This window comes from Myotis myotis, unplaced genomic scaffold (genome assembly GCF_014108235.1).
Source record: "Myotis myotis isolate mMyoMyo1 unplaced genomic scaffold, mMyoMyo1.p scaffold_m19_p_9, whole genome shotgun sequence".
Lineage (NCBI taxonomy): Eukaryota > Metazoa > Chordata > Mammalia > Chiroptera > Vespertilionidae > Myotis > Myotis myotis.
In genome coordinates, this window is record NW_023416401.1 from 55,515,882 (window position 1) to 55,533,698 (window position 17,817).

General features: G+C 38.9%; 2 protein-coding genes across 8 annotated transcripts in view; one reads left to right on the forward strand and one right to left on the reverse strand.

Annotated features, from left to right (window-relative positions):
* CCDC68 (coiled-coil domain containing 68) overlaps window positions 1-5,132 on the forward strand; it is a 42,612-nt gene extending 37,480 nt beyond the window's left edge. Inside the window, exons 12-13 of the mRNA XM_036323678.1 lie at window positions 76-152; window positions 4,715-5,132. Of these exons, the coding sequence (XP_036179571.1) occupies window positions 76-152; window positions 4,715-4,772 (135 nt within the window). The 3' untranslated portion in view covers window positions 4,773-5,132. The remainder of the gene's footprint in view (window positions 1-75; window positions 153-4,714) is intronic.
* Window positions 5,133-10,821: 5,689 nt separating this feature from the next.
* The window catches only part of RAB27B (RAB27B, member RAS oncogene family), a 57,106-nt gene continuing 50,110 nt past the window's right edge, over window positions 10,822-17,817 (reverse strand). For all 7 annotated transcript variants that reach the window (XM_036321672.1, XM_036321673.1, XM_036321671.1 and 4 more), the window contains one exon: window positions 10,822-17,055. In XM_036321672.1, coding sequence (XP_036177565.1) covers window positions 16,866-17,055 — 190 coding nt within the window. In that variant the 3' untranslated portion in view covers window positions 10,822-16,865. The remainder of the gene's footprint in view (window positions 17,056-17,817) is intronic.

A 17,817-nucleotide genomic window follows, 5' to 3' on the forward strand; every position in this document is an offset into this window, starting at 1 on the left:
GATATAGGGTTGATTAGGAGCATGATTAATGTGCTAGCCATGTGATTTCTGAACTAATTTTCTTTTCAACTTTAGAATAAAGAACTAAAAACCAAGGTGGCACTTTGGTCTGAAACTCCTAGGACAATGGTATCTAAGGCCGTTGCTACCAGGTAAAGTCTCTCTTCTTCTACCCCCACCTGCCTTTACAACCTCTGTTGAACATTCATGAATGTTGACATTCATCCCACTGGAGAGAGATCCCAATGTATTAATACTTATGTCATTGTTTACTGTCTGTTTCTCAGTTCTTCAAGACTAGGAGCTGTGTTAATCTTGTTCACCACTGACTTCTCGGAGCCTAACATATGAATGCTTACTGAATAAATGAATTAATTCACTTAGATATCTCTTACCTCTTCTTTGTTGCAAAGCAAGCCCAAGCTAGGCTTCCGTACTTTCTGCAAACAAACTAGATAGGCTCCTCTCTTGTCCTTGTTCTTCTACTGCTCACATGTTCTGTGCTATTGATGCGCATTTTAAGCATAAATTGCTTGTATTTACTTAAATGTCCATGTCTATACCTCAAATCAAAATATGTTATAAATGTCAAGAGGGAAAGACTAGTTCCTTGTATTTCACTTTACTGCCTGCGTTGTTAATGACAAGTGTCTCCAATAATAATGTCCCAATTAAGCAACGATAATGACCCAGTAAAGCAATGGAAATGATAGTTGAAACCATCAAAGTCATTTTCTAGTGTTGACAGAATCCAAAGTGACAAGATGTAAAACAAAGCAAAACAAAAAGACTTCTGGCCTCAACCTCATTTTTATAATACTCTGTGAAATATTCACTTAAAAGAAAACAGTCTGCAATTACATGAATAATTTAAAAAGTGATTAAAAACTTCCTGTTCTAGCAGCTTTTGAATTTCCCAGTCTAGCCCCTCGGGGGCAGAAGCCCATTTTCTGGAACTCTTGGCGCACGCCTGAGCTGGAGAATCCCGCTGTGATCAGCATCAGGCTAGGAGTTCAGGCCTTAGCCTCTCTGCCTTAGTCCCTGAAACAAGTGCTTCACTTGGCTAATCATATATGTAATTACAGCCTAGAGAGGAAACCAATTATGAACCGGTCTTCTAAAATCATTGGGCCCCCAGATGCTACCTTCTTAACTTTTAGGCCACTAGCCCTGCAGCTTCTAATCAAGAAAAGAAAGTAGTCCCGGCAGTAGTAAAAGAGGCAGTGAAATACCCACACTTCAGAAGCAGTGAGAGGACAGTCAATCCTCGATTTTGTGGACCTCGATTTAATGGACTTCGGATTTAACAGACAAAATTGCTGGTCCATATGTCATAAGTGAAAATTAACACCCTCTTAATTTAAAAATGCTTTTAACGAAGATTTGCTTATAATTAAATTAATATGTTATTTTATTATTATTAATTCACTGCTATTGTTAACAAATTTTAGTGAACAGACCATATGTTGGAAAAAACACTCTAGTAATTTCACAAACGTAGATCAAGACTGTATACCAAAACTGTAGTCTACATGTTTAAATCGTAGAGTCATTGCTCATTAGCAATGTTCAGGGAATGATTAGCCCTTGATCACACCGCATCACCTGTGTGGTAATTGGTTCTGCCATCTGGAGACTTTCTGCGGCAGTTTTAATTCCTGCTGGCCCATGTTCCCACGTGGGCTATGCCACGCCCAGCTGTGTGCATTTGCTTACTCATGGTGACTGAAGAATGCATGCATTTACTAGACCTATTCAGTGTAAATTTAAAATTACAGTGGGGCCTTGACTTACGAGTTTAATTCGATCGGAGACCGAGCTCGTTAACTCAAATTACTCTATCAACTCAATGCAAAAAATCGGCCGAGAAAGCTGGTATCTCGAAAAACTCGTTAGTCGGGACACTTGTAAGTCAAGGCCCCACTGTATAGTAATACATATAGAAAACTTTTCTGTGAAATTAAACCTTTCATACATACTAAATTTTAATTACACAAGCAGGTCTACATAAGTAAAAACAGGTAAACTAAGTAACTTGTCAATTTTTTAATACACGAATTCGGAAAACCTACTTTGTTATATAAGGGATTTTCTGCTTTAACAGACACCCCCTCACTTGAATTAGTCCATTTTACCTAGGTTTTACTGAGTTCACTTCACAGCAGGGAGGGGGAAGAGTTTGGAATAGAAAGGCAAAGCGTGACTTTACAAGATAAAGAATAAAACAGAAAGACAAATCCTTTTACGTTGGTGGGTACAGGATAGTTAACTAACATTTAGAGCACATACAGCTGGTATGTGGGGAGAACAAGATACCAATGAGGGGGCTACATGGTCTCTCCCTCTGGTGGGAGATTGTGCCCTGACAGGGCTAGAAAAAGGGGATTACTCTGACATTCCAAGGGTTTGTTATTGTAGCTGCAAAAGGACAATAGACAGACCCAGTTAAGGTAGAGACTGGCCTAAGACATGACTAACCACCCTGACTTGCTTTTAGTTAGGAAGTTTTAATTTCAGACAACCCTATGTGGCTACTTTAGGTCTCTGAGTTTGCAAGGCCTGCCATACAGGTCTCCCCTGAAGTTGTTAGATTTAGTATGTGGCCCCTTTCCATCCACACCAGATACCATTCCCCTTGGGGTGGTGAGGCATTGTGGCCAACATCCACTGTTTTGACCCTGGAAGGAATGGAGCCAGCCAGGAGCTGGTTGTCTCCTTACTGTAACCACTGCAGTAATGAGTGCCGAGATCCCAGTGGGGAAAGCTGCAGGAACAGAGGGGATGTGTTGGAGACAATGGCTTCTACGGCCAATCCTACAGCAGCTGCAGTTAATTTAGAGTGAAAGGCCTTTTAGTTTTAAAGATGTATTTTCTTCCTATGACTTGGGAAAGGGCACATGGGAATAGTTCCTAATTGAAATAGTGAAACTGGACTGAATATGCCCTTTGTTTTATGACTTTTTGATAGAAATTGCAGTGTGAATGATATGATGGCGATGCAGGCATTCCAGGGGTCCAGGGACCCGAGGGTCTGGGACCCACTGTGAGCTCTTAGCCTCATGTAGGAACAAACTCAAATTTGAGCCAGAATATAGTTCAAAGTGAAAGTTTCATAATGAAGCAGTGAAAGAGAAGGCTACTCCATAGGCAGAGTAGCCCTGCCCTAGTGGGATTTACTTCCTTTATTGAGGATCATCTAATCTGAGGATAGAACATTCAATAAGGGAGAGGAATATTCAGGATGGAGACTTCTTGGAAGGTCCCCATGGTCCATATTGTGTTCTTATATTGGCTTTCTGTTCCCAATCATGGCAGCCAGGTGTATGATTTAGAATGCTAATGTGTTACAATGAGCATATAACGAAGCTAGGAATTACAGCAAAGTGAAATTAGTCTTCACATTGGATCGAGCTGGTTTCCTGGGGGTTCTCAGCCATAAATTCATTGGGGGTTGGTCTTACTATCTCCGTGATAATCCTTGTAGCCCTTATCAGTTACAGCCATTTCACCACATACCTATCTCAACAGTAGGTCTCATGTTTGCAAAATGAAATATGGTTAATTGGCTCCTTTGAGAATGTGAGCATAAGTATGGTTTGGTAAGTCTGGATTCACCAACATACAGTGGGCTTACAACTCTAGAGAGAGATTGGAGTATAAAAGTAGCCCTTAACTAAAAAAAAGGTACATTTAAAAATTAATCTAGGCAAATATCTTAAATCACCCATAAAATGTATTTCCATGCCACCTCTCAGTAAGTACCCTAAATAAGTTCGTGTTTTTGGGGTTTTTTTTTCAAGAAAAAATATTAATTTTTATTAAAATGTTCTATTATTTTTTTATTGTTTTATTGCTTAAATTATTACAACGGGCATTACATATGTGTCCTTTTTTTTTAAGTTTGTATTTTGTTTTGTTTTGCTTTGCTTTGCTTTGCTTTTCCCTTGAGCATTAGAACATATAGATGTTTCTTGGGTTGAACACCAGTAGATGGAGATTAGAGGTCATTAGACAACGACAACAAAAACAAAACATACACACACACACACACACACACACTCACACACACATTCACACACACACACTCACACACACACTCACACACACATTCACACACACACTCACACACACACACACACTCACACACACACTCACACACACACTCACACACACACACACTCACACACACATTCACACACACACACACACACTCACACACACACACTCACACACACACACACACACACACATTCACACACACACTCACACACACACACATTCACATACACACACACACACACACACACACTCACACACACATTGAGCAGAGAAGGTCAGGCTTTGAGAAACGCACAGAATTGAAACATCCTGAGGGAGCACTGATGTGTTTCCCATCTCCAGGTCACTCTGGTGAGCATCTTCAGAGCGTGAAGCGGCAGACACAGCCTCTAACTCTCCGGACCCCCCACCCCCACACTTCCTCACTTTTGTTCTAGTACAACTACATGAATTTGAGTAAGTTTAATGCTTCCACAACGTGATTCTCCTGTGTCTCATGGGGAATTACAATCCATCAATTAACCGTCATCTCTTAAAGCAATTAGTTGTGATGCGCTGGTATAGGACAGTGGAGGTGGTAATGGCGGGGGTACAGCAATTACATCCTTGCAGTTTAGTGTGCTTGACCTTGATGACTATGTGGTCTTTTCTATAGTGACTTGAAGCCTGAAGACTCTACCCCCTACCTGATGTTGGTTAGGCTACGGAAATGAGCTGGCTGGCTGAAGATCTGAATGAGAATGATCATTCCGTGGGTCTTACGTATTCTTTGAAACAGAACCTAAACTTGCATGTTAAAATGGCCCAATGCCAGTATTTAATGGAATCCATCATACATCAATAATTTTGCAGGAAGATGACATTCCAGAAAATCAAACAAACATATATTCGAGGGAAAGAACTCTTTCTTCAAAGCTTACTTAATGGGTGAAGAAACCAGGAGCTTTCCCACGATGGAAGATAAATTCTGCTTTCAAGTTTTTAAAAACCTATCTTTTCTTGCAGATTTTTTACTGAAGAGAATGGTTTGTCAACTTGAACCTTTGATAGTGGTTTTTATTTATGTAAGTAGAAGGAAGTGTGTATATGTGTATGAATAAATGTTATATTTTAAAGTTGACTTTTGGATAATAAAATATATCTTACTATGATATAAGTTCATTATTCTCAACTGAGTTATGGGCAGGAGAAGATTCTTTTCAGCTAATTCTCCAACACACACACCCCTCCCAAATTGAGAAATGTGGCTACCTCACCACACCTTAGGAAACCAGGGTTTTTCAGCTCGGATTGAAAATTGGTTGCTGAAGGCAGCGCACACTTAAGTACAAAGGAATGCACTTTGTGACTGCCTTCCTGACTAATTTCCTTTCCAATATTCATTATATTTTCTAAGTAAAATATTGGGGGCGTGTAGGTACTGGTACACAGTGCTGTTGGCTCAGACCTCCATAAAAATGCCTGTATTATGAGTTCAAAGGAACAGCCAGGATCTGCAGCCAGGAGGAATCTGAATGCACGAATTAGAATTATATGTCCAGTGCGCTTGTGAAAGTGTGTTTAAATGTTAGTACATGCATTCATTACAGGTGGAGCCTTGATCGTTCTGAGTAAAACCAAATTCTAACCTGTAGAAATGCAGACGTACTGACAGCCAGGAAAGCAGAATGCTCTTCGACTAAAGGAATAATGGAAGACCTTAGTCATCCTAAAGGGTGAACTGCTTGAAGCCTTTTGATCATCCTCACTAGTGTGTAACTCAAAACATTTACTCAGGAAAGATGTTCAAAGCCTTTCAATGTGGAATGTGAAATTATCCCTGTCATCTATGAAATATTTAAAGGTCTGAACAAATGAGGTGAAGTGATATATTTATAAATCCATCAAAGTACTGTCACCCTTGAAATGGTACATAACTGTGCAGTAGGAGACTTCACTCAGAGACCATGTGGGTTCCTCTTACCCATCAGTCATCCTGCTGGATTGTAATAAATATGAGGTTTGTGAATAAACCCATCAAACTGAGCTAACAGCCCGGGAGGTATCCATTAGAATAATGTATTCTAAAGTCCAAAATGGAAGAATACTATTGGATTTTATTTTGGTTTAACTTACTCACTTTTTTAACATGGAAGTACAGTTGGACATAATACAGATGGGACCTGCTCATGGGGTCTGCGGGCTCACTTTGAAATGAATGGTCTTGGGATCTCCTGAGTATAAGAATAAGCAGGTTTGAAACTGATTGTTTTTGTCAGTAAACAAATACAATATGCAGACAGCACCCTGAATTTTCTGCTAATTTTCCTTGGGTGCAAATCAATGGCAAAAGTAATCTATTATGATTTATTTTACATTTGAAAATAGTAGCATTATGAAATTAACACAAACATACTTCTAAAATTCTTTGATATTTCTTCACTTTGAAAATCCTTAACTCTCTTATGACCAGCAAATTATTATAGCATCCTTACCAATATCAAAAAGGGTATCCAATTCCCCAATAATTGAAAGTCCCCTCACTAATATAATAATCATATTTCTCTTCCATTCACCTATTTCTTGATTAGAAATATTTTTTAAATATATTTTATTGATTTTTTACAGAGAGGAAGGGAGAGGGAGAGAGAGTTAGAAACATCGATGAGAGAGAAACATCGATCAGCTGCCTCCTGCACACCTCCCACTGGGATGTGCCCACAACCAAGGTACATGCCCTTAACTGGACTCAAACCTGGGACCTTTCAGTCTGCAGGCCGACGCTCTATCCACTGAGCCAAACCAGTTAGGGCTTGATTAGAAATATTAAGGATGCAATAAAAATTTAAATTATATTTAATTGCTCTGTTATTAAGTAGGTCCTTATGTGTTTGAAACTGTATTAGAAATATGTGTCCTGTGTGGTTTGGCTCAATGGATAGAGCGTCGGCCTGCAGACTGAAGGGTCCCAGGTTTGATTCCAGTCAAGTGTACATGCCCCAGTTGTGTGCTGATCCCCAGTAGGGGGCAGGAGGCAGCCAATCAATGATTCTCATCACTGATGTTTCTATCTCTCCCTCTCCCCCTCTGAAATCAATAAAAATGTATTTTAAAAAACTGTTTCTAGAAATATGGAAAAATGCAATTTATCCTAGGCACCCAAGGTTGGTTTAGTACTTTGCAATGTGTTGATAATGGTGAGCCTTTCATGAGCATGTATCTTCACAAAAATCCATAAATTATATAATTTAAATATTTGAATATTTACCTTAATAAAATAGTAAATATTTTAGACTGTTAGTCTAAACTTCACCCCATCAATTTTTCAAACAGGAGTCATTCATTGTTTTGCAACAAATATTTATTGAATGCCCCCTACTGGCCAGGCACTGTTCTAGATGTCGGGGCTACAGCAGTGAGAAGAGGGGAGGGGGGTGCATGTGGCCAAGACTAAAGAAAGGGAAAACAAATCTCCGTCTTCATGGAAACAAATCCAGTGATGAGGAACAAATAATAAAGTTAGAGGTGCCCATTGACAAGAAGAACAACAACAAAACAACAAACTCAGGGGTCTGGAGTTACGTTGGGTGAAAGGCTGTGGTTGCAATTTTAATCAGGTGATCGTTGAAACTATGGTCACTGTAGACTGGTCATTTAAGGAGGATAGTCATCTTAAATAAGAACTTGCTCACTATGCTACACAGCTGAAACCAATACAGAATAATAATGAAAGTAAGCTGAAATTAAAAAATAAAAGTTTAAAAAAAGAATTTTGAAAATTACAAAGCATCATTCTGGTGCATAAAAGAAGAAGAAGAAGAAGAAGAAGAAGAAGAAGAAGAAGAAGAAGAAGAAGAAGAAGAAGAAGAAGAAGAAGAAGGAGGAGGAGGAGGAGGAGGAGGAGGAGGAGGAGGAGGAGGAGGAGGAGGAGGAGGAGGAGGAGGAGGAGAAGAAGGGGAAGGGGAAGGGAAGGGAAGGGGAAGGGGAAGGGGAAGGGGAAGGGGAAGGGGAAGAAGGGAAGAGGAGGAGGAGGAGGAGGAGGAGGAGGATACTCTGACGATAACATTTAGGCTGTAATGGGGTGACCCACAGAGACAACCACCAGGACTCATCAAAATTTAGGAGCCTTTTATTAAGCTGGCCAGCGACTACAGTTATAGTACCCTGCCGAAGCAGAGGCTGAACTGCAGCACAGACTACAGGAATTACAGCATTTTTATTTGCAAAAACCACAAAGTTACAAAACCTTAGTTCCCGACACAGTATAGTATCAGTACCTTCCTATCTATGTGTTTTAGGAACAGAGAGTACAGCATATTGAGAAGGGGCCCTGAGACCATATCTCAAGGCCTGGCCTGATGTCAGTACCTTCCTATCTATGTGTTTTAGGAACAGACAGCACAGCGCGCCTGTCTGGCCTAAGTGCCAGCTATGCAGCCCAGCACAAGGCAAAGATGGGAAGAAAGATAGGGAAGTGGCCAAAAGAGCTGGTATTTGGTGGGAATGGCCCAGGTAGGAGTGAGCACAGGTGTACATACTTTGCAGGATGGGCTGGCCGGAATAGTCAAGACGTAAGCTGGACTGGCAGGTAATAAATAAGTCCTAATATTGTCTAAAGCAGTGGTTATCAACCTTGGCTGCACATTAGAATCACCTGGGAATCTTTTTAAAATCCTGATTCCTGGGCCTTATCCTGCGGAAATTCTGTTTCTTTGTTATGGGGTGGGGCCACAACATTAGTAACAAAGACACAGAATTTCCGGAGGATGAGGCCCAGAAATCAGGATTTTAAAGATTCCCAGGTGGTTCTAATGTGCAGCCAAGGTTGAGAACCACTGGTCTAAAGCATTTTCCATGCAGCATATTCTTTCATATTTCCTTTTTATAAATCATTCCTGTGTTTGATTATTCAGTTTTTCCTCCAGTTCTTTGAATTCTGAGCTGTGGTAACCTAATGGCTTTGAAGGATCCGTACCTCAACCCCCTCCTTGGTGTCCTTTTTTCCAGGGCACTGAATAGTCTTGTTTTGACCGACACTCCAGGACTGATCGGAACTGCTCTTGGTATTTGGGAGCAAGGTGCTGTGCGTTCATAACCCAATATATTAACTAGCAGGACTCAAGCCTCTGTTTCACTTTTTCATGAGTGTGAATGAGCTCATGATGTACATTTTCTCCGGGGAATTAATCAGACAGATTGAATTCTTCTGTTGTTAGCCTTGCTGCTGTTTTTGTTTTTTTTGTTTTTTAACCTTTTGGTAAAGATGAGTCTTTCTCTCAGAGACCTATGAAAGTGTTCTAAAGCTATGATCATTTCACACATCTGATTACTACCACAAAATGTTTCTAGTACCTATAAGATAGCCTTAGTCAAATTATTATTCATGTGTTGGCTTCCTAATCCATAATGCCAGTCACCTAAATGAGTTTCTAACAGCACAGCAATGCTCACAATCTTATTACAGCTCTTCTTTCTCCACAAGCAGCAACCCAGATTAGAATAAAAAATGCTTTGGTAGGGAGAATAGTGAATAATAATAATACTTTATAACAGGTTTGTTGGTTTTTTTGCTAATCCTCACCTGATGACATTTTTCCATTGATTTTTAGAGAGTGGAAGGGAAGGAAGAAAGGGGAAAGAGAGAGAGAGAGAGAGAGAGAGAGAGAGAGAGAGAGAGAGAGAGAGAGAGAGAGACAGACATTGATGTGAGAGAGAAACACATCAATTTGCTCTGGGCAAGAGATCAAACCTGCAGCCGAGGTGTGCGCCCTTGACGGGGATTGAACTTGTAAACCCTTTGGTGCTCCATCCAATGCTCTAACCACTTAGCATCCCAGCCAGGGTGTAAACAATTTTAAAATAATATATCCTTCCCCGTCAGAGTGCCTCAGTTGGTTGAGCATTGTCCTGTGCACCAAAAGGTTGCCTGTTGGATTCCCAGGCAGGGCACATAACTGGTTGCAAGTTTGATCCTCCTGCCAGTCGGGGACGCACATGCCTGGCACGTGCGGGAGGCAACCAATCAACATGTCTCTCTCACATGGATGTTTCTCTCCTCCGCTCCCTTCTCTCTCCATCCTTCCCTCCCTTCCACTCTCTAAAAAATCAATTGGGAAAAAATGTCCTTGGGTGAAGATTAACAATACCAACAAAAAAGAAGTCCTTCTTAAGTATTTAGCAAACTATGTCACTTTAAAAAACAAACAAACAGCCCAGCTTATGGCTCAGTGGTTGAGTGTTGACCTATCAACCAGGAGGTCAAGGTTCAAGTCAGGGCACATGCCCAGTTGAGAGCTTGAGGCAGCCTTTGTAAATGAACATTTAAGGAAACTGCATGGTTATGGTCTAGAATTTTCCTTGAACAATGGTCCTTTCACCAGTGTGTGAGTAAGGGAGATACCACCGCCTGCCTTAGCATTCTGTTATGGGGAAGAAGTAGGTTATAACATGTGGAAATGCTGTGTACTATATAATACTTCAACATGGTAAGTGCTAATTTTATAAATGCATCATTTAAAGTTATTAGAAAATTTCCCTTGCAAAACCCAGTCTTTAAATAAATAATAAATGAGAAAGTTTAGAGAGAGAGAGAAAATCACTGACTGCATCCTAATGGATACCTTTCCTTTTTAATGGATGCATAATTGACATAACATTGTATTAATTTCAGGTGGATACCATTCAATGTGATGCAAGTTTCATGTTAATACCCATTTAATGTTCCCCGACCCATGACATGTTGACCTTCAGCACAGAAAAAAAGGCTTCTTTCACTACACAAAATAATTGATAAAAATTCATTTTTATTTGGAAAGTGTGCAGGTAATAATTACTGAAATACAGTTCTCAGCCATAGTATTCAAACCCAGACACCACAAAATCAGTGGATGCAATGATTTCTGAAGTCACTAGAACTTTGGTACAACAAAATAATGACCTAACAGGGTCTGTCAGGCACCACAGTCTACTCAGGAGCATATAGAAAAAATAACGCTATACTTAAAGTTTTAAGTTACATTCATAGCACTAGTCAAAACAGAGATGTGTGTAGATGATGGACAAAAGCAACCAAACGTGCTTAGCCTAAAAATGAGGACACAATCACTTAACGGTAGACCATTGGGATACATGAAGCGCATCAGTGTTATGTCAGAACACTGTCTACTTTTGACACATTAAGCAGGGAAACAAATAATTTCTTAAATAATTTCAGAGAGAGTCAGTATCTTTTACAAGGCTCTGGAAACAAAAGCCCTATTTGTACAAGGAGGTTGTTGACTAAGTTGTAATATACTATCTGGAATATAATTGGACTCTGTGAAAGAAATGCAAGTTAAAATACAAAATGAAATAGAACTCTTTTTTTCAGTAACTTGAGATATATTAAATATTTTCAATCAAATACAATGACCTCAAGTTGACTACCCATTGGTAATTTCCAATATATCTACTAAAATTAGTTGTGTCTCCAGTTTTAAATTATGATTGTGATTTTTATTAGTTCTTAGTTTGTGATAATAGTGTCTGTTTATGAAATGGAATAAACCTTACAAGCCAACTTCTATGTTCTCCATGGAGCCCGAAATGAACCCTGTGAGACACGCAGGGTTTATAAGTCCCACATGAGGAGAAACCACTAAGATACTTAATAACAGACATGTGTCCCCAACTTGTTCTTTCTGGACAAGGCTTCCTCTCAATGAGCATTTGAAAAAAATAACCTGGAGAATAAAAGATTAAGGATAAGCATATGTTACTGCATGTCAGTAGGGACACTATTTTGATGGGCCAACAGATATAAAGACAACAGCCACTGGTTAAATAAGGGACCCATTAGGTTAAGGACAGATCTACCAGCTCCTACACAATTTCCTAAAGATCCTTAAAGACTAAGTCAGCTGAGGGATATTAGTCATGACTTCCACAATTTGTGGGAAAAAAAAGAACCTGAACACATTGAAATGACTCATTCCAAAGATGATTCGTTTGTATTTTGTTTCTTTAAAAGATGACACCTTTTAAAAGAATCCCACTAGTTTGTCACTGTTTTTTCTCCTCTCTATATATGATGATAGGAAATCTTCCTCTGCCCCTCTCCGCATCCCCCACCCTACACCCCTCACCATAGGTGAGGGGAGATTTCCCATCATCATATATGTGATGCTACTCCAGTTTATGAGGTTCAGATAAATAAAATGTTCCCAAGTTTCCAAAAGTTTGATGTTAATAATGAAATATTTTTTAGCTTAAATATTTTTATTAGCTTAGTTCTAAAGATAGACTCCTCTACTTGTTAGATAAAAAGGATGAATAAATATTTCCCACATATCTACTTACAAAAACTCCTTCTGTTACTCTTTTTTTTTCCTACCTAAAAATTAACCTTTTAAGTATGAACTTCTCCATGTTCTGCCAGATCTAAGGACTCTATGTAGACAACTTTTTAATTCTTATCTCTCTCTATAGTGCTTGCTCAACAATGTCATCATGAGTGGGTCTTCACCCAAGCGTTCTAAGAAAATAAGTTTATAACATTCCCTATATACCTAGCAATAATTTTTATCAGTTCTACTTTGTGAGACAAGTATTTTCATGGATTTATAAAGCATTGAGACAACATGCATCTCAGATAATATTCTATATCAACTGTCCCTGGTAAGAGCTCAGCACTCTCCCCATAAATAAGTTTATATCATATTGCTCACAAAATCATCAAAAAAAACACACCATAGCTTTTGGTGAACGTTTAGACAATGTTTTCAAATATAGACAGCATCTTAGCATCCTTAAAAAAATGATAAAGCTTTCCCTAAAATACTTAAACATTCTAGACACATCTTAAAGCTAGGTAGTAGAGGATGAAAGTAAACTTTTAAAATCACTTTGGTTAACATCAGCTCTCAGAGCGTCCTCTTAAAGAGTTATTCAGTGTCTTAGGAAACAGAAATTTCAATATCATTACTTTAAAGTTTGAGTTTTAAACTCCTAAATTCTTTATGGATGAGGATTTTCCTTCAAGTGGGTGAGTGTGATAGACAATGAGGAAAGCATGTGCCCCGCCCCCTCCTTTTTATTCAGGTGAACAGAGATATGGGCTGCAAACAGTCCTGTTTCATAGACACAAGTCTCCAGGTTATACACTCTACCTAGCTGTACGCTCTCTCTATCACACGTATTTACATAGTTCTCTACCTGCTGTGCTCACTCTATTGGTGAAAATATATACCTTTCATCAAATTTGTTGACTCATTTTACAGCTTAAAAATATTTGGCTATTATTACTTTTTAATATAGTCCTGTCCTTCTCTAGGCTCAAGCTTCTGTCTCTTACAAGGGCTGATTAAAACTCTTGCCCAGTTCATCCAACCTGATTGGCAGAGAGTAACTGATACTAGAAGCATAAGAAAGACACCCCCTGATACAAAAAATGACCCATCTGGTTAAAAACAACAGGTAAAAGCTTACTTTAGAAAATGCTGGCGTTGAATTGTGTGCAGTGTGATAGCTGATACTATGGAAATGGTGGCAAAGTGGCTAGAGTGTGACTTGGAAAGAATTTTAAAACTCTTATGTAGAGACCTGCAAGCTCAACTCCCAGCACTTAATATTTTCTCCGCCGATTCCTGACCTGCCACCCTCGTCATACCAAGGCAAACATTGTGTTCTCTCAACTATTTTTGATACATTTCTCAAAGGAGTTTTCTCTTTTTACACAGAAAGGTAACCTTGTACCTATTCAGTTAAGAGTCTCAAGGAATGCTCACTCCATGAGAAGTGAGCTAGGAGACCAGGAGACGGTGGTAATGGTCTCCGATCCCGATGACGTCCTTGAACCCTTTGCCAAAGACATCAGAGACCTTACGCTGTGTTCATGTCTCTGTGAGGCCTCCCTATAATGACATTACAGGAAGAGAGCTATAGGTTGGAGACAAACGTGGTCACAGCGGTATCCGAGGCACGGTGTTAGAGCGATGTGAACATTGAAACAGAGCGGACACTCCAGAAGTGGTTTCTATACCAGAAAGGAATGTCATGTGCACTTCAAAGATTTTTCCAAAATACAATTTGGCTTCCTAGAGCATTTGGGAGATAATTAGTTACAGGGCTCATCTTGGCTAAACATATATATTGTTGTGGGTTAAAGGGGCTATGCAATCCTTTAAAGTGGTCTATACACTACTTCAGGGCCCCAAATTCATTGGAGGTTGTAAAATAAATAATACAGACTAATTAATTGGGAAATAATAAGAGAAGGAATTTCTATTAACGTTGACATAGAATTTGGGGTCAGATGTCAAACTTGACAGAAAATATTTCTTAGATCAAGTTTTTATAAGTAGAATACCACTACAAAGTAATTTTCTTAAGTTTTGTCGTACTTGAGATTATTACCCAATAATTGTTATTTTTACAGGCGTAGTTCTATAATTATGGGCATCATCACCCTCTGCTTCACGCTGCAACTATCAAATGACAATCTTAAAATAGACCCTGAATAAATGCTTGTTAAAGAGCTGACAATGACAGAAATTTGGCATAAGTAAGTCAATCATGTAACTGGAAAATCAAAAGAAACAAAAAGGCATATCCAAAATAGAATACTTTCAGGATTTTTATAAAGGCTAAACATTCCCTATTATGGAAATGCAGGGGATATCACAATTTGGATCCAAATAAGACATTGACATAATGACCTCAAAAGTTCACCAAATTTTGCTAAAACAATAGCTACATTGTTTCTGCTCACTTTCTTCCAAAAGAAGCATCTTTCACGTTAGCCAATAGCTTTCTATCTTCAGGGCACAGGTACTGAGGTCATGAAGAACATCACGGAGAAAAATACCATTGGCGGGAACACCCGAGTGTGATCTGTCTCAGAAGCTGGCTTTGTGCTGCAGAAGTCAGAGGAAGTGGGCAGCAGACACCCAGAACTCCACCAGGCGCTAGCCCATCAAAGGTTCCAGATCACTTTGATTCAGGGCACATTTCTGGGTCTAGTCCACACTAAGAACACTATAAGTAGACATTCCCTTGGATCTGAGTTCCTAAAAAGGATTTGATACCAGATAGATGTTGGTAGGCAGAGGTTAAGGGGTGGGGGGAGCTGGGTTTAGGGTTTCCAGTGTCTGAAACTTAACAAAATAAGTATGCACCGAATTGGAAAAATGAAGTTTAACTGGCAAAATTTTATAGTAAGAGGAACCATTCTGAAGAAAAATCATATACTCACCGTAAAAAAAGAGAACGTAAAGTGTAATGCCTTTGTTATTGATAAAATTCACTGAAATATTTAAATAATGGTTTAATAGGAAGTGATAATGATAAGAATAATGGTAAGAATAGGCAAATGAAAAATACTTTTGAGATTGTCTTTAGAAAGAAAAGGCAGCTTCTTGTGAAAAAAAAAAATAAATAAAGTGATTAACCAGTTTTTGGTGAGATATGATACAGTTCCATTCCTGCCCAATCCCCAAATATAGGTCAACTATGGGCATTTTGCCTTAAGCAAAATAAAAACAAGTGCTAAATACATTGTAACATGGCATGAGTTATCAATTCTTATGTGATTAGCGACATGAAAATTCAGAGTGACCATAAAATGGATCCATGATTATTCTGAAATTGTTGGTCTACAAAGTGACACACCTGTATTTTCACAATTGATTCAAAGCCAGAGTATGAGTTAGAGAGGGGGGGAATCGATTTAGAGTTTCCAGGATTTTGTAAATTGAAAAGAAAACCACAATAAATAGTCACTTTCTGTTTCACATCACCAGCATATTTATCTAAAAGAAATTAAGGTGAAATCGTTTTTGTTGACTGCATTTTTAAAAAGAGATTTTTAAAAATAAACAGCAATCTTTAATTTGTGCTTGTGACTATTTATCACCATTTGCTAAGAAAAACGACATGTGAAGCCAAGCACTGAACCTATTTCTAAAATTTTGTTTGAAATGGAAACCTCTGGATCATCTCTTAATCCCAGCTGATAATGTCAGCTTCTCATTGGCGTGAGTGAAAGCTGGCTAAGTGACTCTTCCAGACATCTGTAACAGATACGTTTAATTCCATTTGTCTAATGCCCTGTTCCCATAGTTTCATTTTTCTCCCAGGGCATTTCTCTTGTACACTGTCATCCACAATCTTGTTCTTGTCTATCTGCCATTTATTAATAATATAAAAATGGCATTATTACACACACTCCTACATTTAGCAGAAGTCTGACATTCATCCTCTCATAACCTCACCACTAATTAAGTCATTCTAACACAGCGTATTGGGTGTACAGAGTAATGTCATTGTTAATGATCCATTTAGAATTCTTTATTGTGTATCCATTTTTAACTATGTTTCCCCAATGCAAACCGAAAAGTAATAATCAGATTCTACATGTGAAGTAAACCCAATCTTTTTTAAAAAAATCAACTTTCTATGTTCTCCCTCTGGTAGCCCATCCCTTTCTCCACTGTGACAGGGTAATTTTTGTTCTCATTTACAACTCACTGTCATTTCACCTGTGTACGCCCTTACACACTTGTCTTCTTTATTTAAAAAACAAAACAAAACAAAAACAGAAAACAAAAAAACTGGGTATCCATGATGGTGAGATCATGTTAGGAATCTTTGATCTTGTTTGAAGGGGCCTCAGAAACAACTGGCCAATTCTTTTGAATACTGCTGACTATTTTGGTTTCTTAAAATACATTTTCTGGCAGAAAAAGAAAGATGTGCCATTATGCATGGTCTACCCAACAGTTGTGTGGTCTGTCGCTGTTTGGGGAAGTAATATTTGGGTGGGATCTGGGTGATGAGTTCCTGTGTAAGGTCTAGCAGGTGCATTTCTTCTCTGCTGGCTTCTCCCCATCGAGCTTCCCAGAGTTTCCACCATTGACAGAGTCGGGGACTTGTGTCTTCTCTACACATTGTTCCATTCGCTTCATTATTAAGTCCAGAAGAGTTTCCACAGCTTTCTCCACGTCTTGGCCAGTCGCCGCACTTGTTTCAAAATATGGTATGCTAGCATGGAAGAGACGAGAAATATTTTTGAGAGGAAGAAATCAGAAACGAGGCAACAAGATGTACAAATGAGTCACACATATGAAAATATGGCTGACAGAGATTGCACAATATTCAGGGTTTTGCTGGCTGAGTTGGAAAGCATCCCTGTTCTTACTCAGGGAGTAACAACTGGTGAGCTGCTCATTAGTGTGAATATAACCAGTACTATGGGCAAGAAAGCGGATACAGGAGGTGCTCAGGAACTTGAAGTTAAGGCACTATAAGTATTTAAAGTTTAAGAGGGTAAAAAATGGTAAACTAGTGATCAATGTTACTTCCCTTCTAATCAATTATCTATAAATCTGATTTAGAAATTACACTGCCACTGAGTAGGATATTCCTGTGACTACAGTCTCTACTTACTTGGAATCAAAAGTTACAAGAACACCTGTACAGTTCTAATGTTCTCAAGGACAATCCAAAAAGAACGGCAGGTGTGATGAAACTGCTTTCAATTAAAAAAAAAATCATGACAACGTCTGATTTGGAAGTCAAGTTATAACTGCATGGGGTGTTTTAAAATTTTTCATTTGCCATTTAAGTTCATTGAGAATAAGGCTGCAATATTATGTCCACACAGGTATCACCTTTAGAGGTTTGCAGCTATCAATCGAGAGGCACTAGAAGAGGATCGTGTTGAAGAACATGAGTTCTGATCTCAGACTGCCTCGGTTCAAGTCAGCTCTGCTGCTTACCAGCTTAGCGATGTGGCCTCCCCTC